The 27,153-nt window shown below is 52.2% G+C and overlaps 4 protein-coding genes across 4 annotated transcripts; all 4 read left to right on the plus strand.

The window, feature by feature from the left end:
- Positions 1-1,364: 1,364 nt before the first annotated feature.
- Positions 1,365-11,926, plus strand: LOC34620253. Its single transcript, XM_026334575.1, has 12 exons — positions 1,365-2,271; positions 2,996-3,279; positions 3,497-3,743; positions 7,538-7,731; positions 8,233-8,359; positions 8,719-8,863; positions 9,267-9,568; positions 9,962-10,149; positions 10,527-10,751; positions 11,079-11,223; positions 11,438-11,525; positions 11,809-11,926. The coding sequence occupies exons 1-12, from the start codon at positions 1,365-1,367 to the stop codon at positions 11,924-11,926; spliced, it is 2,970 nt and encodes a 989-aa protein (XP_026190360.1).
- A 3,421-nt stretch (positions 11,927-15,347) lies between these two features.
- Positions 15,348-16,622, plus strand: LOC34620254. The gene is made up of 3 exons (XM_026334576.1): positions 15,348-15,462; positions 15,800-16,400; positions 16,529-16,622. Exons 1-3 carry the CDS (start codon positions 15,348-15,350, stop codon positions 16,620-16,622), a joined length of 810 nt encoding a protein of 269 aa, XP_026190361.1.
- A 2,797-nt stretch (positions 16,623-19,419) lies between these two features.
- LOC34620255 lies at positions 19,420-24,369 on the plus strand. The gene is made up of 7 exons (XM_026334577.1): positions 19,420-20,158; positions 20,483-20,636; positions 20,957-21,104; positions 21,402-21,851; positions 22,081-23,310; positions 23,540-23,956; positions 24,163-24,369. Exons 1-7 carry the CDS (start codon positions 19,420-19,422, stop codon positions 24,367-24,369), a joined length of 3,345 nt encoding a protein of 1,114 aa, XP_026190362.1.
- Positions 24,370-24,752: 383 nt separating this feature from the next.
- On the plus strand, positions 24,753-27,054 carry LOC113146625. Its single transcript, XM_026334578.1, has 9 exons — positions 24,753-24,776; positions 25,464-25,748; positions 25,876-26,016; positions 26,233-26,375; positions 26,432-26,508; positions 26,571-26,589; positions 26,645-26,677; positions 26,759-26,859; positions 26,921-27,054. Exons 1-9 carry the CDS (start codon positions 24,753-24,755, stop codon positions 27,052-27,054), a joined length of 957 nt encoding a protein of 318 aa, XP_026190363.1.
- The last annotated feature ends 99 nt before the right edge of the window (positions 27,055-27,153 follow it).

Raw genomic sequence — 27,153 nt, forward strand, 5'->3', positions numbered from 1 at the left:
CTGGGGGAACGGAAGGGGGTGGGAGAGTTTATGGGGCATGCTGATGTGCGCTTAGGGCTGTCGGCAGAGGTTTCTGAGTGGGCAGCGTTCGTCCGTGTCGAGGTGTAGGGTGAATATGTGCCCTGAAGGATCCTATGAGTGTGTTCAGCTACGCGCTCCCTCGCCACCACCACCTAACAGTGCAGCGCATAGCGCTGCCTCGTGATTCACAGATAGCTGCTACGCATAAATAGCGCCTCCCTGCGACTCACTAATAGCTGCTGTGCACACAGCGGCACACGTTCTTGACAGGGCCCGCAATACTCTTAAAGGCGTTGGCGCGTGGCATGGCCTGGCGCACCCTGTAATACAGGCAGCCAGGTGATTAAAATACAGATAGAGGCACAATGCAAGCTTCCTCAGCAAGGGTGTAAATCGACAGCATACACAGAAAAGCCCCGTCTCGCCCGTCCCCCCCGACAAGCTAGCACGGTCAGGCCTTGACAGCAGCGTAGCTTTCCGCAAAGCCGGCTGTGGATGGCCCTTTTGAAGCCGTTTGGGGGGGTAGTTTGTCGGCGGAATGCAGTGTTGGAGGGCGGCAGCAGCGAATTTCGCACGAGGCGGGGTCGATGCTCCCGTTACAGTTTAGGATGCTGGATGCGGGCTGCTTCTCTGTGCCCTTCTCGAGTCGGGGTGGATCCTGCAGAGCCAGATTATATAGAAAAAGGGCTCGTCACGACATGAGACAACGCTTTTAGCGCTCAATTATTTGCGGTGTCACCAAAAATTGTACTTATAGTTGACCGCGCACTCGGGGCCATGCTCGACACCAGTGCGCGCCAGCCCGGTCGATTGCTGCGGTATGGCGTTACAGGGAAGCATGCTGGCTTCGGCCGCTCTACGTTGACTTGAAGGCAGTGTTCATTGTTGATTTCTAGTTTAATGGTAACTTGTCCCGACGTGCAGGCCATTTGACTCTTAGGACTCTGGCTGGGCTCCTTTCTTGAATGATGTGATGTGTGTACCCGCTGATCCTACGGCATCACAGTCAGCACACCCTCCCGCTAGGTTAGGTGGCCACGCTTCTTCTGCATCCCTGCTTCTGCTGCTTTACTCTGAAGAGCAGTTCTTCTTCGGTCCTTATAGCGGGAGCCGCCGTGCTGAAGCAGGCCCCGTTCCCGCCTGCCTTCTGTCGCAGTTTCTGTTGGTTTGTGATGGTTCCTCGCGCACTGTACGACCGCATTTCGCGAAACGCGCTGTCCGTCTCTGGGGGCTCTTCGCAGCCTTGGAGCTCGTGAGCGCCTCCAGACTTCTTCGCCAGGCAAGCCTCTGAGGACGCTCCTGCCCTGCAAACAGTAAGCGCGGCAGCATGCAGTCCAGAAGCAATGGAAGGCTCCTCCGACGCCCCACAGTACTATTATGACTCACAAGCACAGCAGTGGTGGGTGTTCAACACTGCCCAGGGAGAGTGGGAACTGTGCCCTGATAGCGAGCAGACGGCAGCTGCATTTGCAACACCTACGGCTGCTCCAGACACCCCGGACCAGCAGCAACAGCTTCGACTACCCGAGAATGAAACTGCTTCTGCTTCCGCTAACAGCCTCCCTAAGGCTGGCGCCAGCCCTCCAGCAGCGCAGGCAGTCGTGCCAATGGCAGTCCCCCCCGCCAAGGCAGCAGGAGGGTCATCGCAAAACTCTTCCGTTCCCTCCGCGCATAACGAACCGTCCTGTACTTCCCCCTCCGTCCATTTGGACCCTTCGGCAGCCACCGCAGCTGCAGGAAGGCAAACGACAGGAACAGCGCCGTCTGAAGAACGGACAGTTAATTCAGCTTCTCGCGTGCCCCCTTCACTGGCAGTACCGAGCAACGGTGGCTTGCAGGTAGACCTATCCGCAGCAGTGGAAGAAAGCTCCCGCGGCGAGGCACTAGGCTTCTCCGCCCCTGAGGGCCTGCCAACTGCGCTCTCCGAGGAGAGCAGTGGGGAAGAGGACGCCTTGGGGAATGCGCTGAAGCGTCTCATGACCACCACCGTCTCGCGTGGCCAAATGCGCAGAGCAGCAGCAGCCTCCGGCTCTACCTCATTCCCCTGGCCCTTGGGGATTTCCGAGGCAGCAGACAGCGACGATGACGGGAAAGCTAGTAGCAAAGAGTCCAGTAGCTCGAGGACTCCCACCCCAGAGCCCATTGTTAGACGAGTCACTAGATGCATGACATTCAAAGAGCAGGGGGGCCTCGCCGGTTGCCTGCAGAAGGCTGTACAGTTGCGGCAACACCTTATTGACACAGAAAAAGGTGGGCCACATCAAGAGGAAACCATGGGAAAGGAGGGCATTCTGTAGTGCCTATTTAGACCTTAAGTGGAAATAGGGGGGCAGCCAGGCTCAGAAATGGATAGGCATGGACAGCAGCTAGCACCGTCTCCTTGGGACTACCCTGCGCTGACGTCTGCTGTCTCTTGCGGCCTTGTGAAACTTGTCTCGGAGGTATTTTGTGTTGGAGGCCTTACGGTTGGTATGTGTGTATGTATATGTGTTTATGTGTGTGTATGGATGTATGTATGTATGTCTGTCTTTCTCTCTCTGTGTGTGTGTGTGTGTGTCGGTTGGTCGGTCGGTCGGTGTCTTACTGCATATGTCTCTCTCTTCCGCCTTCAGGAGTTGCGCGTTTTCTCGCTTCTAGCTGTGTGTAGCACCTGTATGGCGCAGTCGCATGCCGTTCTTTTCGGGGGACAGTCTTGGGCCCCCTGGTCCTGCACTGCCTTCTCTTACCTGGAACCCTATCTGCTGCCCTGTGCTGTGAATTGCTTTCTTAGTGTGCCTACGTGTGTGTGGATGTACAATGTATGTGTGCACGTATGTTCGTATATGGAGGTGTGAATATCTATGAAGATGCATATAAAATTCCATGTTTTGCTGGGGTTGATGAATTCCGAGGCTATTCAAACGCTTGATCATCCCCTGCGTCGTTAAGGCTTTCGATCTGTGTTCACTTGTGCGTTCCCCCGCTTCGTTTTCAGGGGGCCACGTGCCGGGGGCAGAGGATGCCGATATCAAGGAGGAAGCCTGGAAGATCAAAGCTCGAGCAAGGGCCAAGTCAGCGGGGACCGTTGCTAGGGAGCGGGCAAAGAACCGCTGGAGGGCTGCTGCCTTGGAACTCGCAAATGGGCATCAGCAGGAAGAAGCCTCGCGAAAAACTTCGAATGCCGGGGCTCAAAGATTTGCTGATATCGTTGCACTTGCTGCTGCAGCGAGAGCCAGAGATCTTTCCAGGCCAGGTACGTGGTGGCCACACGACATGCAGGCTTTCTGTTTACTTCGTGTCGAATTTCGCTGTCGCTTTCCGTCGTCCTGTTGCTGCACACGCCACCGCTTCAGCACCCGCATTAGGACACAGTGACGCCCATCGGCCACCACACGACTCGGTGTCTTTGTTCGGGCACATGTAATGTGACTTTTAGTCCCTGGCTTTGTGCCAGATTCATTCTTTTCGAGGTGTCTCTTGAATTTTCATGCCTTAGTCGATTGCTTGGAGTGACTCTGTGCTGGCAGGCTCAGAGGAAGGCTTTCAGGGGCGCAGGGCCTCTGAGGACATCAATCCGGCGCTGGTGGCTGCCGAGTCATCAGCTGCGCAGCAGCTGCCCTTTGTGTGGAACAGACGAAGGAGCTCAGAGGTGCACAGTAGAATCCGCTTTGCGGACTCTACTCTTCGGGATCCCACTTACGAGCAAGAGGTGTCCGGCCTCCTCAGCAACTCCCGCAAAGGCAGCGCAGCCACTCCCTCGCCTTCACTGCCCTTCCCGCAGTCGAAGACCACAGCACGATAAGACGAGCAGCTGCGCTGCTGCTCTTTCTGCCATTTAACGCTCAGCTGGTCTAGTAGCTGTGGCAGATACAGGTGTTGCCAAGATGGCAGCAGCGGCAGGCAGCCAGTGAGGCTGCCTACATCAGTGACAGCTTGAACCTCGCAGCTATTTTTCGCAGGACGGCAACCTGATGCATAATCCTTGACAGATGGTGGCAGTAGCTCGGATTTGCAAGGAGGCGCAGCCATAATTAGACAAATTGGGAGGCTAAGCTACACACGGGCACTTTCAAGCTGCATGAGCTAGCCCCGAGAAAAAACCGAAATTGACTTGTATTTTTCCCACTCTCGCGTGGCTACTCCAGGCCTAAACAGTTACTCTTCGCACAGTGCTGCCAATCGCGGCAGGCAGCTGAGAGTAGCAGGAAAGGCCATGTGATGCACAGGGGACGCCTTATCATATGGAGGCACGAGCCCCTAAATACCAAGCTTCCTGGGCTATTGGATTTGCTGAAGGGATTGACCCACTTGGGGGAAGTGTATGCACGTAGTCATCTTTTCCACGCCATCTCCTTCAAGGTGGGCAACTCTTTCCTTTTATTGTACCGCAATGACTCGACTCCTGTCTACGACCGGATAGACCTTTTCTGCACATTGATGTTTCGTCCTCAGCAGATACTCGGGCTAAGTAGGCAATCATTCGCTTTATGTTGGAATCTATGCAGTACTGGGGCTGCATATTACTGGAGTGTGCAGGGCCTTATTCTGTATCACTGGTGATTCATCTTTCCTTTGCCGCCAGTATCTTCAACCACTTATACACTAGATAGGTCTGCGCATTTTAAAGCTGTAGCAGCATAATAACACGCTGCGTTTTGCTGCTGTTTATTATCTAGACACTGCCCTGTTTTATTAACCCATTTTCTGAAACAGTCGCCCCTCCATCAGTTAGCGTAAGAAGTTGCCATAATCTCGAGGCCAGGGCACATTTGACACATATGCAAAAAAGCCCACATACAATTGCGTAGTCACTTACTCGGTACCTGCCAATGCAAGCCAATTGGTATGCGCCATTTCTTTTGCGATTTCCGGGTGCCAAAATGAAACTAACTCTCTGAGCAAGATCACACTGATGTTCATGAAGAGATACTCTTGACATATAGATGTGGTGTAGTAAATCATCTTGCTCAAGAATCTACCTTTTACTAAGATATGCATGTGATTTGACATAAGACATACTGCGCAGTTGACAAAAGGGAGGTCGACAGAGGCCGACGGGAACCCGCCACCGCGACTTTCGGCCGTTGGGTTCATGCCGAAAGGTTCTTTCAAAGAAAAAGTTCGCGTGGCTGCTCCATCTGGAGGCTCTATCACAATTGCTCATGGCTCTGGGTTTCGGTTGTAAACTCTGATTCATGGGTGAGTGCTGAGTGGCCGTCATGCGAAAAATTACTGATTTTCCAGGGGATATGCATTCAAAAGAGAATGACGTAAGGATGAATGGGAGTGTTTTTTGCCTATATGCCGAGCTGCAGCCCTCCCAAGTGTGCAAGCATCCACTTGACAGTCAAGCATGTCAGAAGTGCCTTGCATTGTAGCTCCAATATAAACAAGAGCCATGAATAAGCGGGAAGCAGAAGGCACAGTCGCGCGTTGTGGGAGAGAATGTACCGACTTGCGCTAGGAAGAAACATTATTTTGGTCTACTTAATAGCGCTCATTTTATTTGTGGTAAGCAGGGTAAAGGCAGCGCCTGTACAAGGTAAGGCAAAGTCATCGTGCGGGCGGCTCAGCAGAAAGGTGAAAGAAGTAGGTTTTGAGCAAGCATGGCGTCTTACGGGGTCTGTTACAGGTCATTGATTTGGTGGTTCAGTTGAAATTCGTGCCGAGAGACAGGACGAATGGGCAAATATCAACGAATAATTCGAGAATGTACTGAATATACTGACGAGCTGGCAGAAGGCTTGCCCCCTACTGGTCGTACAGCTCACTGTACTGAGAGAATTCCTCAGTCAGCCCCTAGCTATGTTCCGGGCTAACAAAAGCTTCCACAACATGAAGCAGATACTGAGAAGCCAGCCACTGAATTGTTGAAAAATGAGAAGTGGTAGGAATCGACGAGTAACTTGGGGCACAACCCAATGTTGATAAATAAAAAATTCACTTCAAGCACCTGAATATAATTACAGTGTAACGTGTGCTCCTAGTGTCTCATATTGGCGAATTACTCAAAAAAAATAGGTATCCACAGTCTACGCGGCGCTTTACTTCACAAACGCCTTCTGACGCAATCCCAGCCACTAATGAAGACAGCACAAAACGGCGCTCTACGCTCGCACTCGCAAAGTGGGGCATACTTGTATGTCGTTTGACTTGCACACATCTGCTTGTTTGTTTGCACTGCAAAAGCGTTCGTACTTGCCTGGGTAACTGGCGATGGTGGGAGGCTTCGTTCGTTTTCCTGGGAGCCTCGATTCTCGATGGACACGTATGCAGCACAAGCGTGCGTGGTTTTGAAGTGGAGGGGAGCAGATATAGCGGGGTTAGCTAGCCTTCATTACTTTCTACTACACCTCTTATATTTTACGATGAATTGATAAAGAATTGGCTAACATACTTGCCTGATAATGCACCCTTCAATTGCACAGTAAATTTAAATGATAGAAGGCACATTGTTGCGCGCATGTGTGCTAAATGCTGTGTGCAAAAGCGATGAATGCCCGAGGTGCTCCATATAGTGCAGCTACTCTAAGCTGTCCTTCTCCCCTCATGTAAGGAGCTTTTAGTGGCACGGGAGAAAAAGTTGATTTTTATATGGGGGGGAGAGAGATGGAATAACTGTTGATTAAGCTTCTATCGAGTATGAAATTATATTTAAGCTAATGAACACACTAGACGAAGCGTTACAGGCATTCCCACCAGCAGTCGACTTAGATGCGAACAGACGGTGAGGGCAAGTGCGCATACGGTGCGACAAAGAGAGAGAACAAGCAGACAGAGAGATAAAAGAGGCAACTTTGGATATGCTTGGTAAGTCTTAGCCCTATCACCGGAACTGTTTTCCTTGGCCGAGGGCCGTGTGTGAGCCTTGAAGGCTCTGTTCTCTGCGCTAACCCCACACTTCCCGGCAGCAGTAAAAATCAAGACTAGTAAATAGCTTGAAGACAAGGGGACAGAGGTCGCCTGCAACCGATCATCACGTTTTTCTGTGCTCTGTTCCGGTGGCCTGAGGCCCCTTCATTAGGCAAGGGTTTCGACGCATATAAAACCGCAGATGTTGAAGAGAATTGTGCATCATGAAAATGCGTTATTGGGGCGCCAATGCACTGCATGGCATGTACATACATGCACATGCACACATGTATCCACACACATAGGACACAGTCACCTTTACGCAGGCTGCAGCAGCTGCTGCCGCCGCTGGTACCTGCTGCAGCCCCCGTGGGAGCGGGCGGTCTTTTGCTGCTGCATGCATAGACCGTAACAGCCTCTTGAATTGTTACTGTTTCCTTGCTGCAGTTTAGCTGCGCAGCGATCTGCATTAAACCGTTTTATTCACTCTGGCTGCTGCATCAAATAATGTCTTCCAGACTCCTCTGTAGCGCTGCTGCGCGGCTTGGCGCCCGCGCGAGCGCCGCAGCTCCTAGTGGCATTTCGCAGAGTTCCTTCTCGAAGGTTTTCACTTCTCATTCTCTCGCGTCTCAAGGAATCCACGCGACCTTGACAGCTCGGAGGTGTTTAGCTGTCGCCTCCGCAGGCGCTTCCGTTCCCGCAGCAGCAGCGGCAGCTACGACGGGGGCTCCCCAGTACCGTCGTGTGCCCTTCGTTAAGGAGGATTTGACAGCTGTCATGCGGGAGGTGCCCGATTTCAAGTATTACTACATCGGTAGTGAGAACGCGTCCAGCTACCCGTACAAAAATGTGCCCTTGGACCAACCAATCCTAGACGCAGTCAGTTGCGCTTGCACTACCGCCTTCCCCGCGTTGGCTTCCCTCTTTCCCTACACCTAACCTCCCTCCTTGTTTGCTGAGAGCCATGCTACATGCATGCGCGGGGCTCTCGGAGATGTGGTAATCGGCGAAGCCCAGTGCACGCTTTAGGCCGTCTCATCACAGAGCCCGCAGGCAGCATGGCTCAGCACCAAAAGCACGAATGGCCAAATGGGTGTAAACGCCGCTAAACCCGTAACGGGTGGCAGGCATGCATGGTGACTTCTGCTGCGGTGGCTCTGATAGGGAACACGTGTGTGCACATTAGAAACTCGATTTCTCGTCATGAGGGGAGCCGCCTTTGCACTTGGAAGGAGGCTGCCGCATGAGCTGTCCGTACTCTATGAAGGGTTTTCGATTTGAATCCTATCTGCATGGACGCGTATACATGTGTGTGTGTGTGTGTGCGTGTGTGCGTGTGTGTGTTTCCGTCTTCATACATATTCGTCTGCCTCCTACTAGGCCAACTTGGGCAGCGCCACCTTACCCAAAGCAGATGTGGAATACTCCATGTTAGAAAACGGCCTTCGCATCGCCTCTGTAGATCGCGGAGGGCTGGTGTCATCCCTGGGACTTTTCGTTAACACGGGTCAGGATGCTTGTGTGCATGATCTTTCGCTTGGCTGAACCTTCCCCTTCGATATCGTCGGTTCCCTCCGTTTCTGCATGCTGGGCATTCCTGACCTCTTCTCCGACAGAGGCATATCCTTGGCATGTTTTCTCGAGAAACACGGGTGTTGAGTCGCCGTGTGGTCGGTGCCTCTGATCTGCGCTGCTTTCTCTACTGCTACCGTTCTTGCACCCCGCGCTAGGTGTTCTGGTAGTGTTTTGCTCATGTTGGTTGTGCTGCTCCTTCTTTGCCGGCTGCATCCTGCGAAATAGGCCTTTCCTCGACATCTTGCCCATTCTCCTCGATTGCGTTGCATTGTGCATATCTGCCTCCTTCAGGAAGCCGGTGGGAAGACGTCACCAACTTTGGTGTGAGCCACATGCTGCAGACGATGGCATTCCACTCAACTGCGCATCTTTCTTTCCTTCGCACCGTCAAGTCCATCGAGGTCATGGGTGCCTCTGCCGCTTGCGCAGCTGGCAGGTAAGGGCAGCTGTGGGCTGAGCTTCAGAATGCATGCAACAAGAGACGCAATAGGCGGCCTGAACGCGGTAGCGCAGGGGATTGAAAAGGAATTTGGGGGGAGGAAGGGGGTGCAGTGGTCGTGTGGTCGACGTATACTGCGGAGACTTTCTCTATTTTTTTCTGGCCTAGTAGAAGGCAGACAGTGTGCCGGAAAGTTTTTTGTTGGTGTTGTCTTTTCTGTTTTCTTGGGGTTGTCTACAAGGACCCAAGTACCGCGCGTGCTGTCAAGTAGACAGGCTCTGCAAGTTGTTCCCCGTCATGATCCTTGTTACACGTCCATATATGTGCATATGTATAGATGTATATATATATATATCGCCATTGCCTCTTGTTCTGGTGCTCGTTTGCATGTCGCGATCAGGGAGCATATCATGTATACTGCCGAGTGCCAGCGCGAGCAGATGCCTTTGTTGCTGCCGATGCTGACGGGGAATGTTCTTTTCCCGCGCCTCCTTCCTTGGGAGCTGAAGGCGAACCACGATAAGCTGCTTCATATGAAGCATAGAATTGAGAGGACTCCTGACCAGATGGTGTCAGAACTTCTCCACACGACCGCGTGGCACAACAACACCCTAGGGCACAAGCTGTATGCAGCAGAGAAGAGCCTTCAACATTTTAACGCCGACACGATCCGCAGCTTTATCCTGGATCACTTTAGCCCAGGTCCGCTCAGACGGCATTTCTCTTGAGGGCACTGTTGCTGGTTGCTGCGTGTGCTCCTCGCATGTGGTGATCCGCTTGCTTTCCCTGGCATCTCCAGTGCCGCGTACACCCTCTCCGAAATTCTCCATCCCTGACAGCTTCGCTGTGTCGAACGCGGTGTTTCTCCACCTGTGCTTACCCCGCATCGAGGCAACTCCAGAGTCCCCATACACACCCAGTAGCCATGGGCTTGCCTGCCTGCCTTTCCTTCCTTTGATCTTTAGTGGACCCCCTTTACGGACTGTAGAAAATGCGCATCAGGCATGCATGCCTGATGCGCGTTTTTCTCAGACCTATATATGTGTATATGTAAATTCATCTCGCACGCCGCGCCCTCTCTTTGTGCTTTTTCAGGCAACATGGTGTGTGTGGGGGTGAACGTCGCCCACGATGATCTGTGCAAGTGGCTCATGCGTTCCTTCGTTGATTACAATGCGGTCCCCCCAAAGGAACGAAAGGCCGCCAAGCCGGTATACACCGGAGGCGATGCCAGGATGGAGGCTGTTTCCCCGCATGCGCATATTGCAATTGCTTTTGAGACCGTAAGACGAAGAAGGAACCGAGCTCTATTTCCCCTGGTGCATAAAATGCGTTTTTGAGCTGTGCGCGTCTGCCTGTTTTCTTGCGTCAATGGAAGGACTCCCGTCTGCCTGTTTTCTTGCGTCAAGGGATGGACTGACTTCGGTCTGTTGTTGTCTGAGTCGCACGCCGCTCTCTGTCGCAGCTGCTATGGCCATATTGTCGTGCTGCTTCTTGAGTTCGCAGCAATGCTGCCTCCCCGTAGCGTCTGTGTGAGGAGGGGGTTCGGTGCCGTTGTCTCGCTTTCCCACGCGCTGTTTGCTGGGGTCGTTTATCCTTTGACTTCCTGTGTGTAAGGCTCACGGTTCTGCGAATGTGTTGTTCTGCTTTGCTGCTGCAGTCTGGCGGATGGAATAGCGGGGATTTAGTGGCGTACAGTCTGTTGCAGACGCTGGTTGGGGGAGGCGGAGCCTTCAGCACCGGGGGTCCTGGCAAGGGCATGTACACCCGGCTGTATCTCGATGTTCTCAATAAACACGAATGGGTTGAAAGCGCCATGGCCTTCAACACGCAGTACTCGGATAGCGGTATCTTCGGTCTTTACATGCTCGCAGCTCCCGATAAGGTAGCTTTCGCCTTGACAGCCTCATCAGCAGCAGATGCTTTCCTTTGGAAGGCGGAACTAGATGCCGTTTGCGAGGGGAGGGGCCCCGCTATCGCGATAATCGGCGTGCTTCCTTGTTTCGTATTTCATGTCTGCCAGTCCGTTGTAACGCTGCAGTGCCATCTTCCATGTTGATGATGAGGATGGTAGCCTCACGTAGATGCGTGGCGGCAGGCAGGCTTCCCTTGCCCCTTCCGTCCTTCGTACTACTTGATTTGCTGCTGTGCTGCTCTCAGTCGTGTGCTCGGCCGTTGCTTCTCGGCGGACTTGCGCTGGCTCGTGCTGCAGGTGGCAACAGCTGTAAAGGTTCTAGCTGAGCAGTTCGCCAAGATGCGTAGGGTGTCCGCTGAAGAGTTCAACCGGGCGAAGAACTCCCTAAAGAGCTCTATCCACATGAACCTTGAATGCAGAGGCATCGTCATGGAAGATATCGGTAAGCGGGAGGGCTAGAAAGGCAGAGAGCTAGAGGGAGAGAGTAGATGATGGATTTGGCATGCCACGGACAAAATTTTGGCAAGACAGCAAATGTTCGTAACGCACGAATGGAGAAGTTGAATGGTACTGCATGTTGAAGATGTTTACAAGTTAGCCATGTATCACTGCACAGTTCTTGATGGCCTTTTCTGTGCGTGTGAGGGGCCCTCCAGGGAGGCAACTGCTGATGAGCGGTCGGGTGATTTCGCCCCAGGAGTTTTGCAAAGCCATCGACAATGTCAAAGAAGCAGATATAAAGCGGTGAGGATCTAAAATCTACGTTAACAGAGCCCTCACGGGGGGAGGTTTTTCGCTGGTTTCTCTCTGCACTCAATGTGTGGCCTCTAGCAGCAGGCCCTTCATAGAGGAGCTCCGTCTTCATGGCGAGTCGTCTGCTCAGATTCACCTTCTGTCTCTCTCTCTCTGCTGTCTCCGAATACCGGAGTTGTGCCCCTCATATTCCCATGTTTGCCTTTCGTGCTCTATCTGATAATGTGAATCTGAAGTCCTCCTTTGTTCTCGCTTCTTTCTTTCACGCCTTCAGGGTTGCCGACAAGATGTTCTCCAAGCCCCCCACAGTTGTTGCATATGGTGATATCTCTTGTGTCCCCCACTACGAGGAGATCCGTGCCGCCCTTCAGGCAGCAGGGGTTGGTAACTGAATGCAGCCTTTAGAGGAAGCCATAAGCGGGGGCGGGGGTTCACGGACCTCCCCAGGAAAGACGGTGCGGCGACCACGTGCTAGTCCCAGTATATATATATATATATCGATATAGTGGGAGAGAGAGTCATTCCCATTGATTTATAGGACCTGATCTCACCTGCGCTCCAGAAGGAGGGCGAGAGGAACAAACCAGGCCAGGTTTCTGCTGGTTTGGCATTGCCGTGCGACCTCCCGAGGGCCTTCCTGATCGGCGACTTCATGCGGTACCTCACAGGCAGTTGCGAGACGGCAAAATCCATGGGGTTTTGCATCCGCTCATGCCGAGCACTGCAGAAGGGTGTCCGAGCTGTGGAGCGGCATTTGCGCCCTTCCTTGCCTTTTTGAATCATAAGACACGGAAGGACCCAGCAGCATATGCAGGATGCGCTGCCGACTATGCAGGGGCCTCCTTGTGATTCGGGGCCCTGCAGCGTTTGCAGGGGCCCTACAGTCTATGCTGTGGCCCCCAAGTGGTGTGGGGACGCCATCAAGCAGAGGTGGCGAACAGTCTCTTCTAATAGCTGCATGCCATGCTGGCTCGCGTAGGATGCAGCTGTTTGTTGGGACTAGGGGGGATGGCACTGCCTCGCGGCGTTACTTCGGCTTATTTGTAGGTATACATCTAGATCTGTCAGTGCGCTGCTGGCGTTTGGGTGGCAAGGCTGAATCAGGGAGGAATGGCTAGCATGCAGAAGCGCTTGGAAGGTAGACCCAGCAGGGGGAATCTCCCAGCGTACGGCAGCAGGGAAAGCCTGAAAACAGAGAAACGAGTATGGCTGGTTTAAATCCTTAGGTTAAGGGCCAAGCACATGCAAGATGTTGCTCGTCGCCCTGCATGAGCATCCTGCCTCAAGGGCGCATGCCTGAAAAGGACTAAGAATCGGACTAGAAGGGAGGCCACAGCTAGTCACCCTTTAGCCCGTAGTAAACTTCTGCTCTTTTTACCTCCATATATGGACAAGAAAGAGGGGCGCCTTTGCCGAGCTGCTCTCTGTTTCACTAGCCTTTCAGGTGATCTGGCTCTTCAGGAGCAGGGCGAGCCGCATTTCATTTGAATACACGCTTGATCCGCTGCACGGCTTCCCTATACCTGACTCTTTGCGAGTATCAGGAGTGCTCAGGGGATGTAGCAGCGCGCGATAGTCCCGGCCCCCTTGCTTCCTGCTGGAACCATGTAGAGTAATGAGGGCAGGGATGGGGGTACCACTTGAGAAGCAGTGGAAATAGCAACGAACGTAGATATGATGCACTTTGGGAGCTGCGGATCTGCGTGATGGGGGATTTCGGAGCAGCGTCACATATATTATCAAGGGGCTACGATGCAGAAGTTACAAACCAGCAGCCCATCTCGTTGCTGTTATGGTGCGACAGTAAGGTGGAGGTAGAAGTTTGCATGTCCTTGTACGCTCAGTCGTTTTTTATGTATCCTTTGGCACTGCGGGCTCGCATCTATGTCTATCCATCCCACTGAAAATCACCGTGGCTGGCAAAGCTGCACTTAAGTACTTTACATTACGGTTGGAATACAAAATGTTTGGTCGCTCTTATACTTTATCTGTTGGAGAGCAGAGCTAGTGTGATTCTATGCAGTAGACTGCATATACAAGTAAGTATGAATTCTGGGAGTGCTTAGCTTTCCCTGGTTCCTCCTGACGAAGCTCTGAGCGGTAATGGTAGGACGAGAGGGAACCGTTCTCAGAAAGAAGCTTAAGGACTTTCTAGTAGCTTTGTTTCGAGCGTGAGTCAATTTCTTTCCTATCGCTACCTCAGATGGAACTGTTCAAGCCTTGTAAAAGGCTAAGCCATACCTAAATACTTCCTCGTGCACTAGTTAAATTTGACTACAACTTGCTTTATAACTGAAGAATTAGTTTGTCTAGACGTCGGTCCTGTTTATTCTAGAGTCCTGTTGGCTCGATACAAAAGGCGGCTACGCTGTGTGCGTCCGCGCTCAATGCTGTGAGAAATAACATGCTGCGACTGCTCGGAGTGTCTAGAACAGGCGGCTATGCGCACCCTAGTGTCCCTCTTCCCCCATGCGGGATCCCTGTGGGAATGGAAGCACGAAAAGAGGAGGGTGGGGCTTTGGGGGGCAGGGAGAAGCACTCATTGATTCTCCACCAAGTTTGTATTTAGTCTGGAATTCAAAGCGACTGCCTGCGGAGTGTTTGGATGGAGCTATCACACCGCTTGACTTGTGGGCCCTCAGCTTGTCCTCGAGGCCGTTTTGAGGGGGTGGCAGTGTCTGATTTGGCGGAATTCGACGTTGCTAGCTTCATCCTGCTTCTTTTCGGTCGGTGACCGTCGCTGCCGCGAGGGCATTTGCTAGCAGCATTGCTGCTGCTGTTCTTACTGCTCCGCTACCACTGGAATTCTATGAGCCGTCCGACGTTAAGCACTAGGATTGATGATGTTTACGGGCGATGGGCTGGGTAAGACGCAAGGTCCCTCGGGATGCGCTGTAGTAATAACAGTGTGAGTGTTGATTCGTGTGGCCCCTTGGCAGTTGCCCCGCTCGCTGTTCACTGCCCTATCTGGTGAGTCCATCTCTATTATCCTATATTAAAGCTTAATAAAACATATGTTTTGCTTGATTTCGTGTGAAAGTGCCACAAGATGCGGGCCTTAATACCCTATATCCCCAACCCGGGGCGCCCCTGCGGCCCCGTTCCAGACAACGACCGCGGAGCGGAGCGCGGCGGCTGCCGGTGCGTCCCTCTTTCATGTTCCTGTCTTACTCCTTCGTTTTTCTCTAGGATGCTTTTCCTCTAAGCATCTGATTTTCTAGTTAGCCGTTGTTTTTACCCCGCTCTGAAGCCGAAGCCCGGACCTCGCTGGGGTTAGGTCCAAGGGCCCTCCCTCTAAGGTCATATATAATCCCTGAAGCGTGCATCACTTCTCCTCTCTTCCATGTCTTTTTTGTTGGACTTCAAGCTTTAATAAGACAAATCAAATCAATTGCATCTGCCATCATTTGCGGGCTCCTTTTCCTAAGCATCTGTTAATCGTCCAGCATTCTGGACACTGGTCCAGAGTTCTGAGACCGCTGGCTCTGTTTGGGCCCCAGACAAGCTGAACATCCACTGCCTGTCCTTATCCTCATAATACATCATTTAAAGGCACATAGTATTGAACATTCGTGACATCGGGGCCACTACTGCCCATTGTGGGGGCCCCCAGGCCTGAGGGGTGTGTACAGCACTACAGTCAGCCGTCACGAAGAGGGAAAGTTGCTTTTCGCCTCAAGAAAACCACGGAGGTGCTTGAAACGAAAAAAACCTAATTGCCTGGAGAAGCAGGCAGCGATAGGGAGAGAGGGAAACAGACAGACTGGCAGAGAGACTAGGCGAGAGGCCCTCGAGCCTCCGGTCTATGCGAAGATGCTGCAGCTCTTCAAAAACCAGGTGGTCACTTCAGTGGCAAAACAACAGGTGGAAATCAGACAGCTGGAGCTGGATTGGTATACCAACAATTACTGGACCCTTTCGCAGCAAGGCAAGGCCCTTCCTACCCCCGCCACTCTCCTATCGTTCGTATCTTTGCGTGGGTGTGTTTCCCTCTGTCCGCCTACCCGTAGCTGCCTGTCTCTTCGTGTACAATTACTGTTCTTCTCCGTGTGAGTGCTACCTCGTGCCGCTCGCCCGCGATCCTTGGAAAGAGGGGGCTGTTCGACCGCAGGGCCAGCGGGAACCTCTGCAGGCACACGGGAGGGGAGGGGGAAGTGTTGATAGAATGTTGGTAGAATGTCCATTGCCAAGGCCTTTATCGAACTCTCTTCTGCTACCAATCCTCTCAAGCCAACTGTCCTTACTCCTTTGTGCCTGCTCTTCAGCGGCTCTCCTCGCCGGTTTTGCATTTTCCCAGATTACCACGGCCCTGCCCAGCGATGTGTCTTTCGGCCTCGAAGCGAGCTACTTGCTGCTTGCTGCCCTCTCCTTAGGCATGCAACTCTGCGTAATTGTGACTACAACTTTCTGTTGCATGTGGGGGCCCGGTCTTGCTCTGAGGGGCCCCGACGGCGTGCGCTCGGTCAACTCTGCGGTGGAGAGTCTCAAGGCGGAGCAGGGCACTGTGTTTGGCTTGTTCGTAGCGGGTCTGAGCTGCTTTTTCGCTTCCAACATTCTGCTCCTCTGGTGCTACTTTGAGGAGTCCGTGGCTTTCGTATCAAGTCTCTTTCTGGGGGGCTTTGTAGTGGTGATCGCGTATTACACCCTGTCTCTGACCCTCCAGCTTCGGGTTGCTGAGGCGGAGGCCGTAGAAGGCAATATCGACGCTCTCAAAGCATACGAAAACATTGCGGATCTCGATGCGTGCTACGCATCAGCGCACTTCAAGCTAGCAGAGCCTCACCAGCAAACGGCAGAGGCGGCTGCTCCGAGCGCCCTTGGAGGAACCTCCTTCAGGCCACTGCAAACGCAAGGACCGCAGGAGAGGTGAGATAAAAGAAGTTGCCACAAGCACGTGCAACAGATCACGCCTACTCCCCGCCAAAAAGCTGGATCTACCCCTTCATAATGTGTGGATGTGGCCTCTCTGCTGTTTGTTCGTTTCCTTTTCGCAGTTGGCAGGATGGCCCAGGAGTGCCGAGCGTCACCACGGAGGCAACACCTCAGGGCTTCTTGGGAACAATGCTAGAGCTCTTCGACTGGGACTGATCCTCAGTATCTGCCTAGCGCCGTTGCTCTTTGCTGCCAGTAGGGTGGAATGGCATGGCTTGCAGATAGGAGACTACCCCAGATTCTTCTCTCTGGAGGGTCCAGCGGCTCTTGTACGGCGGAGATTAATGCCTGACCGTCATGTGGAGCCTTGTTGAGGAAAACTTGTGTTTCGCTACTTCGCTTAAAAGCTTGCAGCGTATGCAGGTTTGGATTAACATCCAGCCCGTCTAGGTTCGTAGAGCAGCAGGTCTCACTGCATACTTTGTAGTCTTTCCACGAGCATATTGTAACTTTATCTCAAGGCCTCCAACTGCACACCACACCTTAGGGAGTATGTATGTATGAAAAACTCCACGAGGAATAATGGGCACGTGGAGACAAGGCTACTCAAAGCTGGCTCACCTGACAGATACAGAGTCACTAAGGATAGCGGAGCCCAATGAATCCGTCTCGATGCTACTTATGAAGCACGGCCTCCAAGGGCCCCGTGATGGCATACTCATAGAGCACCAAAGGAAGCACACCGGAGGCTTTTGTGTCCCCCTAGAATTCCACTTGCACTTTGCCATTCCAGCAGCCTGTTGGAGTTACCGCATGTGCAAAAAGGATCCTATTGTTATAACCGTGGAGTACTTCCTCTTTAGGCCTTCCACAGGTAGACACTTTTAGCCTAGAGCCCAAAACAAAATTTTGGAGAGAGCTGTAGTGCTCGTTCACAAGCTTCCGTCTCCCCTCCTTGACAATAACCCTCAGGGTTCCCGCACAACGATAGCGGGGGAGCCAGGGTACCTGGGAGCTGAGGATTCATACCCACTTACACATATTAACCGATACCTACTCTTGTAGGGAACCCTGACATCTCTTTGCATCCAAAGGCAGTGGGTGAACGGGGAACAACGGCATCCCGCCGACGCAAGCCATGGCTAGAGAGACTTCAAAACGGCATCAGGTACGCCCCAAACCCTAGCATTTCTTTTCCTAGCGTGACAGCACAGTTGTCGCGCTTCATATAAGGTGTGCAAACGAGAACAATAGTTCCAGACTTAGAATACATCCAATTAAAAGCTTTTTGGCACTTTTCAACAAGCTTATTGCCCCCCTGCCTGCGCCCCTTAACGTTCCGGACACAGAAGAGGCGCAGCTGGGAGGCGTTCGATGCTGATACCTTCAATCTTTTCCAGCATTTGTGGGTAGTTGCACAGAGAGTCTCGCCCACATGCACAGCATACAACTTCGTTTTTTCTATCATGAGAGTACCATGCATAAATTAGATATACTAGCAAGTAAGTCAATTAGTCAGCTATTTACCAATTATTGGTTGAATATGGTTTTAAGATGTGTGTAAATGTAGCTTAACCCGAGACAAGGGGACGATACTTTATTCCAAAGATATGCTCTGAAAGTTTTTACAGCCCTAAAGTCGTGTCAAAGCGAAGTATATAGAATATGGCAAAAAGACTGCTTTTCTAGTTTCCTTGCCCGCCAGGATAATGTTAGAGCAGCGTAATCGTGCATACTCTTCCCCATCCATATTGAAGTTGCTGCTTTACGCGGCAAAAAAGTGCAAGGCAGCATTCTGGTTGACGCTCCGTGTCAATGAATACCATCTGGGCGGCTACCAAAAATTGAAAGGCAATCACCAGCCTGGCTAGTCTCTGTCCATACTCTCCGCAGCAGAAACCCCCGTGAGGAGGTCCACTTTCCCAAGTATGCCTTTTGTGGTCTAGCGTGGCGTGCGTACTTGCCGTTCTGGTGAACTTCGCTGCTTTTGTGTGCTGCACAGCAGCTCTTAGCAGCGTACTTAATATGACTCGCCCTTTCACTTTTATCCCTCCCTTTGTGCGCAGAGTCACACTATTCCCTGATTCATAGACTTACCGGCAGAAGTAATGAGGGAAGAAGCACTGCCCCATCTAACGGTAATAGCGGGGAGTGTCGTCTGTTGAACACGCATAGCAGAAAGGGTTAAGAGTGTGTCCGACACTTCTTTTTCCTTCGTTCGTGCATAAAACGGATACTGAAACACATTTTACATATCCGTTTGAATATGATTAGCGCTTTGCTGAAAATATCCACATGTTCTTCCATCGCTCCTAGTGCATTCGCTCCGGCTCACCGAGCAAAGTGTCGCTGCATGCCATACTCCATAGATGTGACGCAGTTCTTGTAGTGGCGACTTTTTCCCGGGGTTAAACCCGAAAGCTTAGAACCTGATGCCCAAAATCTAGTATCCTGTCTCAACGCTTCCGCGTTTACTTTCTGTTCCCTTTACAACTAAGCCCTAGCAGGTCGTCCCTGCGCTTGTTGCTTCAATCGTTGCCTCCCGAGCCCGCCATACACGTTGTTCCCGTTCATTACTTTTTCCATTTTTTAGCACCTTGACTCGAATTATCACGCGCCCTCTCTATATTCGTCCTTATTTCCCCGCTCATGCACCCCCTCTTTGACGCAGGGCATCTCGCTCCGGGCTCATCGATCCATCGTTGAGGCCCCCCGAGGCTTTAGGTTTAGACATCGGCACGCGCATTGAGATAAATTGACAAAGCGAGGCTGAGGCTTCCCTTGCCGCTCCAGGCAGTGGCAGCAGCAGCAGCTAACTGTTTTCTTCATCGACCCGTCCCACCCGCGACGTTGGTGCTGCTCTCTGTGGGGTCTCTTGGAGCGGCCTTTTAGAGGGAAGTTTTAGCTTGCTTTTGTATTTTTGGGGTCCGAGATAAGCTGAGTGGACACCGTGGCTCCTGCGCACACATGGCAGCATAGCCCGCGAATGCCTTGGACCTCGAATCCTTAGACAATGACGCGTTTCAAGAAGAAAGTTCAGGAAGCCCAACGCAAGAGCTCCACATCCGCACAAGGCCAGCAGCACGAGCAGCAGCCAAATCAGGGTACCGTAGCTGAGAGCACTGCGCCTGCAGAGGCGCTGCCCAACCAGCCCGTGGCAGCAGTCGTGGCGACGGGCGACAGTCTGCCCGCGTCTCTCCTTAGGAAACCATCTGAATTCAGAGATCCCTCTGAGTCTCGGGGTAAAGGCTCAGTGGCTTTCCTTGGCCGTGACGGTCTACCTGTGGAGCCTTCCTCATCACGGATGATCGCGAAAAGCCCCCCTGGGAAGGCCCCTGCCTTCTCCCAGGGCAGACAGGAGGCAGCAAACACCGCGGGCAAGGCGAGAACTCCCGGAGATGCGATGCCGATTGGAACCAGAAAAATGAGCAGAGAAGGTGGAACCTCAGTGCTCAGCACATGTGATCCTTCCGAGGTGCATACTCCTGAGCCAGCGCCTGTAAGTTTAAGCAAATCCGATGACCTTCGTGGGAGCGGCTTGAGCCCTCTCCCATCTTTGACTGGATCCTTTGCCTTGGCGGTGACAGCTCAAGAGGAGGGGGAACGCTCTCGAGCGACCTGTACCGGCGGGGTCAATTGGGCGTTCGCTCTTTTTTTCTTTTTGGAGGTTTTCGTCAATTTCGACTCTGGAGTAGTTCCAGCGATCCTCCCAACATTGCAGAAGGAATTCAATCTTGACGGCGTAACTGAGGGTCAGATCCCACTACCGACTCCTGCATATGTTGCTGCCTTTGTTGCTGCTTCGGTCGTTGCGTCTGGTGCTGCTTGCCTCGAGGCTGGTGGTTGGGGGATAGTGCTGTTGTTGTCGCTGTTAGGGGGCGTCTGTGGAGCTCCAGTTGGATGTTTTTGCCTTATGACCGACCTTTACCCCTTTTAAGCCCTTCCTAGCGAGGCTAGAAAGCCTTCCGCACCCCGGCAGTGCGCATTGCATCCCCCAACCACGAGATATTCAGCGCGGCGCGCTGTCCAACTCTGTACCGCTGCGACTGCTGTACTGCTTCTCCTTTTCTGTGTAGGCCTTTTGGGGGCTCTGCCTTACGTTGGGCTAAGCCTTAGCAGCCCATTTGTGGGTCGCGGTCTGACGCTCTTCTCACCCAAATATTTTTGTCTCTTCACAATGTTGGTCAACATCGTTGCCACTGGCCTCTTTGGGCTTGCTACGAACAGGTGGTGCGCCTTCGTTCAAGCGGTTCTTTGCTGCATTCGCTCCGTAGAGAGAAGTGCAGGCAGAGGCCAATCAATGGGGGTCGCTCCAGCTGTTCGATGAAGGGGTTCTTACAGGTCTTTGTTCGTGTTGCTGGCCATTAGTGGCGCTGCGGCCCTCTATGGCGTCTGGGGTTTCTATTTAAACATTGCCCTTCTCTTTCACTTCGAGCCTTGCTTTCCTGCACAGGCTGTTGTCTTCTTGAGTCTCGTTTTTGGCGTAGCGTTCCTCAGACCGTGTTGGCCATGGGGCAGTCGATTTGGTGTGCGTGTGTGGGGCTCTTCAGGATGCTCTTCTTTTCCCGCTTCCTGATAGGCCTTACGCAGTCTGGCATTAGCATCTACGCACCCGTGTGGGTGGACCGTTTCGCTCCCTCAGACAAGCTGACCCTGTGGATGGGACTAGCACAAGGGGGTGTTGTTGTCGGCACCATGGTGAGTTTGTTCTAAGGCCTTGTGGTGTATTCTATGTTCCCGTTGTCGGTGTTTGAGGCGGCCGCCTATAGCTTTCGGTTCGCCTTCCTTCTCTTGGTGCTCTGCGTGCCTGCTGCCGCGTTCTATGTTTTTTTGGCTGCCAGCTCGAATAAACTTTATATGGTGAAAGACCTTTCGACACGCTTGTGTCCACATAGGGCTACTACCTGGCATGCCTTTCTCTCTGTGGTGTGTGCGAGCATCGCCCTCTCTCGCCCTGATGTTCGCACTGCTGCGCTCGTTGTTTTTGCTGTTCAGCTCGGCTGTGTCACTGCGGGAGCGCTGGATGCAGCCCGCCAGTCGGGCCTTGAATTCTTCCATTGGCGCCACGCTCTAGCAATCCAGTTTTTATGGTTGCTCGTTCTTGTGACAGTGTGGGGTTTTACTCCCCGCTCTCTGCTAGAAATTCAGCTCAAGCCCTCAGCAGTAGATGACAGTGACATCGTCAGTTCTGTGAGTGCTGTTTCAATGGAATGTGTAGAATTTGGGGCGTCGGGAGAAGAAAGCATTTCCCAGAATAAGGCAAGGAGTTTCCCACCTGCTTTCGCGGCAGCCGCCAACTCCCAAGGGTCTGAACGGAAGAACAGGCCGATTCTGATCGGAGCGACGACGAGTGTAGTGCCAACCTCCCCTATGCAGTCAAGGAGAGGGAGAACGGCTCTTTGGTTCTTGAACGAAGAAGGGGGGCGAAGAGGCAGCCAGAGACGGGCCACAACGGGAATAGAGAAGAGAATATCTTCGGAAGGTCCCCGAAAGAGTCTGCGTCCGACCCATCGGCAGTCCGGTGGGCGCTCCCGTTGAAGCTCCTTTTCTTGCAACACATTGGAGCTTAACATAAAACTCCAATAGGAGGGAGTCAGTGGAACGGAGACATGCCCGGTGCTCAGCAGAGGAATTTTTGTGTCTTTGCGTTGTAGCGCGTTGCGTGCATTGAAAGCCTTGCTGCGATATGGAATCGCGCGTTATTTGTGTTGCTGTTTTGCTGGTGGTTTCAGATCTTCCGGAGTATCTAAAGGACCCGCTGTCAAACTTTTTGCCACTAGATTTCTTCGCGTCCAATGCGCAGCCTTGTCGAGTCTCGCGCCTGCAGTCCGCTGCAACCGCTGGGACGCGCCGGACAGAGAGCTCCCACCATCGACAGAATGGATTTGGCGAGGAAGCAATCGGGTATATGGAGGGCTCTTCACTGCCTCGAGGGATTGGAGCTCCCCTGGCTCAGCGTGAATGCTCTGTGGGGAGGGGTAATTCTGCGTGCAACGAGAAGTGTTCCCGTGGTGTGTCGTTGCGGAGAAGGAACCCATGGGGTCATGAGGAATCTTGTGGGGGGGGAAGGAGGCAAAGCTCAAACAATTTTCAATACCAGATGACGTTTCTCACACCCCATCCTACGACCCTCGCCTTTGAGGCCCTTAATTGGGCGTCGGGGGCTCAAGACCCTATGCTCTTGGTGCAGAGGGATGCGCGGCAGCCACAAGCACCGTCGGCCCAGCAGAGTTCTGGCCGTGTTGAGGGAAGCTTTTCAGGGGGCGGCAACGGCAGAGGCACCCCAAGTACCAGCAGGGCAACCGCCGGGGAGCAAGCACCTTCGACAGTTTTGCAGGACGGTGATGCACAGGACTTATCAAATATTGATTTGGAAAAGGACACTCAGGGGGCTCTGCCTCAGGATGCGTGTGCAGAGAGGCGTCACTCGGTAGGTTGCTCCCTGGGAAGCACCCATGCACTTTGCAGTAGCGCACAAAGCAAAGCTGTACCCACACATATTTGGAGGTGTGAGCTTAGCAAAGGAGTGATGGGGAGAATGCGTGGATTGTCTTCTGCAATTTACTGCAGACCAAGGCCGATGCGTCAAGGGTCGCAGCCCCCATTAAAACATTCGGCGTCCGTGATTCGATTCGAATTCTGTTTTCGTAGGTTTCACTGCAGTTCAGCTGTTATTGTGGGTGCTCTTATGTTGCTGTACAGCAATTGCTGCTGTCTGGGTGGTGGTTTGCGTGCCCTTTTACAAGGCTTCGGGAGGTTCTCATTTTGTCAGTGTCGTTTCTTCTGGTGCTTGGCTTTCAGGAGTCCTCTCTACGTGTGTGTCACTTTTTCTCTTTGCGCCCTCTTCTTTGAGGTCACCGCTATTCAGTTCTGGTCGATCACGTACTTCCAAGAGGTCCTCAAGGTAGCAATAATTCTTAGACCTTCCTGTTGCCCACTGGCCTTCAGGGTGGTACCTCGAGCGCTCCGAGTTCCCCTGTGGAACCGCTAGCCTTGCTCAAGAGGGGTAAAATACTGGTGCTATAGAGCTTCTGATTGCATGGGCTTTTGGCTTCGAGATGTATATTTTGGTGTCCCTGTATAACTGCAACCGGCTTCGTCCATTCTGCGTGGTGCGTCTTGTGTCTGTACAGCGTCCCGCGAGTACAGTTCTTGTGGCCTGTAATGCAACAGCAGCTACAGCGCCCATCCTGGGAGTATTGGGCGGTGGTTGGCTCGTAGATTTTGTTGGCGGGTACAAGGACGAGCGGGGAATGCGTCGAGTTATGGTGATACTTCTGTCATGGGCCACCATTTGCTTCCTGCTGGGCATTGCGGCGGGCTGTTCTACTAATTTTTGGATAGTCGTCCTCTGCATGTGGTGGATTATGTTCTTTGGTGGGGGCATCCTCCCCGCGGCAACGGGTATCGTTATTACTTCTGTTCCTGTGGAGGTCCGCGCTTTCGGCAGTGGTTTCTGCATGATGATTTATAATCTTCTCGGATACGTTTTGGGCACGTTTCTTCCGGGTATTCTCATTGAAGCTGCCAGCCTCGTTTGGGGCATGAGGGTCAGTCCTATTGAAGCGCCTTGTCAGGAAGCGCTAGTACCCGACAAAGATTCCTTTATTCACCGATAATCGGGGCATGCATTCGGCCTCTGTGCTTGCAGCACTCCCCGCAAGCAGCGCTCCATCCCCAAATAGCACACCAATAAAAACCATCGCCTTTATGTTCTTTGTGATATCTTTCCTCCGGTTCCTTGCTTCTGTTTCAGGTTATATACTTGTGGTCTTTTAATGGCTTGGTGGGCTTGGCACTCGCTTGCTGCTTCCTGTGGCGCCTAGAGATCAAGCCGACCTTCATTTCGGACGTGGGCAGTGCGTCAACCTGGACGCAACAACAGGACTTTGAAAACGACAATGCCCGGAGGGAAACACAAGAAGGCCTCCAACAAAAGGCAGTGTGTGTCCGTGTTAACTAGCCTTTGCACCCGAGGAGGGTGCGAAGAAGCAAGAAAAGCAGTGATATAGAATAGGGAAGGCGAGGAAATGTCCCGAAGCCTATGAGCGCATAATGATTGGCATTGGAGTTGGTTTTAGCCACTTCTGTGTAACTGTCAAAATAGCTCGCTGACATAGGGGCTGTATCTGTGCAGCCGTTTGATTATGCAACCCAATTAGAGGCAGCCCTTCAGAAGTCGTAGCGTTTTACATGCCTCTCCTGGCCGCTGCTAGTCGTTTTCTTGCCAAGGGCGCGCCATCCAGGGTTTACACGAAACCGCGCACTTTTCTGGTGGGTTTGGAAGAACCCTCTTTTTCATTAGGGAAGCCAAATATGTCTGGCTATATGCACTAAACTAACAAGATGTCAGCTCTGTTAAATGCCAGAGTTTGAGAAAGCTGAAATCAGCACAGAGGGTGCATGGCTGGCCTGATTTGTAGTTACTAGTGTTCAGGTAGATAGATAGTGGTTTTCTTGTGTTATCAGTAGCCCTCAGCAAGACTACTAGGTTTCGTGAATATTGATAATCGGCGTGGTAGAAATACAGGGCGGGTGATCGCATGCGTGCTGTTTGTGAACATTGTACATGAAATGATCATGACATAGTTCAATTGTTACCAAGGGGTGTGCGTCGCCAGACTAATAAGAAACTGTTTTCCTTGTTGATGTAACTCCAGGGAGATTTGTATGCTACACAGCTTCAAATGAACTGAATACCCATGTGAAAGAAGAATTGAACGGTGTGTGTACATCATGATACAACTTCTGCATTTTTGCTTATTGTGCAACAGCCCTTATTTATCTGGGTAAAAAAAGCCCTTAGTACTGCAGAAGAAATATTTACAAGGTCGAAGCTTGGCATTTGGTAGTAGAGAACAAATTTGACCATTCAGGGTGAGTGGCACGGTCGGCGTTGCGGTGTCTGCGCGTCAGAAACATTGGACACGATGGCAAAACGCCTCCAGACTTGTGTCGTCTGTTCAATTTCAGCGGCGTCCAAATGATTAAATCAGTTGGAATTCTTCTCGGAGGGGTGTATACCCTTGCAATCATGCCATCATCCGGCCTGAAAAGCTTCCATGTTCAAAACGGTCGGGCGAACACTGTGTTACATGCTCTGATCATCAAATATTTTGCATATTTGCATCAGGACCCCTGGGGGCTCCTAGCTCCCGAGTTATCAAGCTAACAGCTGAAGAATCGGTGGCCTACAATCCAGGCAGCGGCACCCTCAGCTCCTCATCTGTCAGCCCGCAATATGGTGGAGGGGAAGCATGGGCATACTCTGGCCCTAGCATAACGCAAATTCCTCACGAGACACAGCAAACCTTGGCTGCAACTACAAATCTACCTGGTGTGGTGAGGCCAGGAAAGTTCGAGTGGATCTGCTTTGTGGTTCAGACCCCGACTGCTTGATTTTAGGTTCAGTCAGGATATGTGCAGCCTGTCACGCCAACATCCGGCTTCCCTCGCCTCAGTTTTGTAGGTTCATAGTGTTGTGCACCGGAACTCGATTATTGAACGACCGTGGCTGCAGCCGTTGCCAAGTTGGCTCACACAGCTTATCAACACCGCTGGGGGTATCTCGTCCTTTATTAGTGGGCTCGGTAAGTTCCATTTAATTATGGTGAAGCAGCGTTGTTTCATTTGGCTTCTCGAAAGGCGTCCCAGGGGCCCCAAATGTGCACAAATGTGAGCCGGTTCACTATTAGCGTGTTTGCGCACAGTATTTTTCACGGCAGTATGCAGGCATGTCTTCGCCATCCTTAAAGGAGCTGATGGTTTGCGTCGAGTCTGGTAAATGAGACTTTTTTTCCATTTTATATTGCATTTTGTTCATCAGTTGGTGTACAGTTGTCAACGAGGGCAAGGAGCTGTTTCAAACCGGTACCAACGGTTGCTTCTTGCCTTTCGAGTTTCAGATAATTACTGCTACACAGCAAAAGAAATTGCGGTCTTGAATACTCGTGTTATGGCCGGAGGAAGGTATCATTGATGAATCTTTGAGAGCTGCTATTTCACCGCGAAAAAGGGAGGAACAGACCTGCAGATGCGGCGCTTGCTAGACTCAAAACTTTGGCTTCGCGACCTCTTGCAAAGAATCTAATGAAAGCGCTCGGTACTGCTTTTGAGTGTTATGTAGCCTTCTAAGCAAAACGTTCAGAACATTCACCATTTCAGGCACTACGATGATGTGCACGTTCGTCCATTACAAACATATCCGATATGACCCTCGTTTGTGAATCAAATCTTAGCATGCTGATGCAAAAGGAAATAACCCCTGACAGGTCTGCCAGAGCACTCATCCTTCCCATCATTGCTACCACAGTAATGAAACTGTTGTGTTTCGCTGCACTGTTCGGCGCCAGACAACGCTGGCAAGCCGGCTCAATAGTCACGGCAGTCACTGACTTGCCCGTGGCCAGCGATATCACCAATACACGGTCCGGCGGTTTTGGTCACGTAAATGGTAAGATATAGAGCTTTTTTTACAATTCACTGTAGAACAATTCCATATCTCCCATCCAAAGTTGTACTGCCAAGGCCCTCTCGAGTCCACCGCAGCGACAAAATAATTGAACAGCTGAACAAAGGCATGGTAAGGGACTCTTTACCCTGTGGTTATGCAATGTCATATGTCGGTGCTCCTCTTAGGACCCCGTAGACACGCTGTACGGCGCACTGGGTGTGGAGGGGAGAACCGACCTACGGTTTCCCCTCTCGGGACCCTGAAGTTTTGGTACGTACTTACGGTCCCATCCCA

The sequence above is a fragment of the Cyclospora cayetanensis genome, unplaced genomic scaffold (assembly GCF_002999335.1).
Source record: "Cyclospora cayetanensis isolate NF1_C8 unplaced genomic scaffold, CcayRef3 CcayRef3_contig_45, whole genome shotgun sequence".
Lineage (NCBI taxonomy): Eukaryota > Apicomplexa > Conoidasida > Eucoccidiorida > Eimeriidae > Cyclospora > Cyclospora cayetanensis.

Bases quoted from the DNA above. Each gene is read 5' to 3' on its own strand.
- LOC34620254 (XM_026334576.1), top strand. From the start codon at position 15,348: ATGCTGCAGCTCTTCAAAAACCAGGTGGTCACTTCAGTGGCAAAACAA. The intron at 15,463-15,799 runs GCAAGGCCCTTC...CCTGCTCTTCAG, and splicing joins CTGGACCCTTTCGCAGCAAG to CGGCTCTCCTCGCCGGTTTT. The intron at 16,401-16,528 runs GTGAGATAAAAG...TCCTTTTCGCAG, and splicing joins ACGCAAGGACCGCAGGAGAG to TTGGCAGGATGGCCCAGGAG.
- LOC34620255 (XM_026334577.1), top strand. From the start codon at position 19,420: ATGACGCGTTTCAAGAAGAAAGTTCAGGAAGCCCAACGCAAGAGCTCC. The intron at 20,159-20,482 runs GTCAGATCCCAC...TTTTCTGTGTAG, and splicing joins TCTTGACGGCGTAACTGAGG to GCCTTTTGGGGGCTCTGCCT. The intron at 23,311-23,539 runs GTAGCAATAATT...GTGTCTGTACAG, and splicing joins ACTTCCAAGAGGTCCTCAAG to CGTCCCGCGAGTACAGTTCT.
- LOC34620253 (XM_026334575.1), top strand. From the start codon at position 1,365: ATGGAAGGCTCCTCCGACGCCCCACAGTACTATTATGACTCACAAGCA. The intron at 10,150-10,526 runs GTAAGACGAAGA...TTGCTGCTGCAG, and splicing joins TTGCAATTGCTTTTGAGACC to TCTGGCGGATGGAATAGCGG. The intron at 11,526-11,808 runs GTGAGGATCTAA...TCACGCCTTCAG, and splicing joins AAAGAAGCAGATATAAAGCG to GGTTGCCGACAAGATGTTCT.
- LOC113146625 (XM_026334578.1), top strand. From the start codon at position 24,753: ATGTCAGCTCTGTTAAATGCCAGA. The intron at 26,376-26,431 runs GTATCATTGATG...AGGGAGGAACAG, and splicing joins CGTGTTATGGCCGGAGGAAG to ACCTGCAGATGCGGCGCTTG. The intron at 26,678-26,758 runs GTCTGCCAGAGC...GTTCGGCGCCAG, and splicing joins AAGGAAATAACCCCTGACAG to ACAACGCTGGCAAGCCGGCT.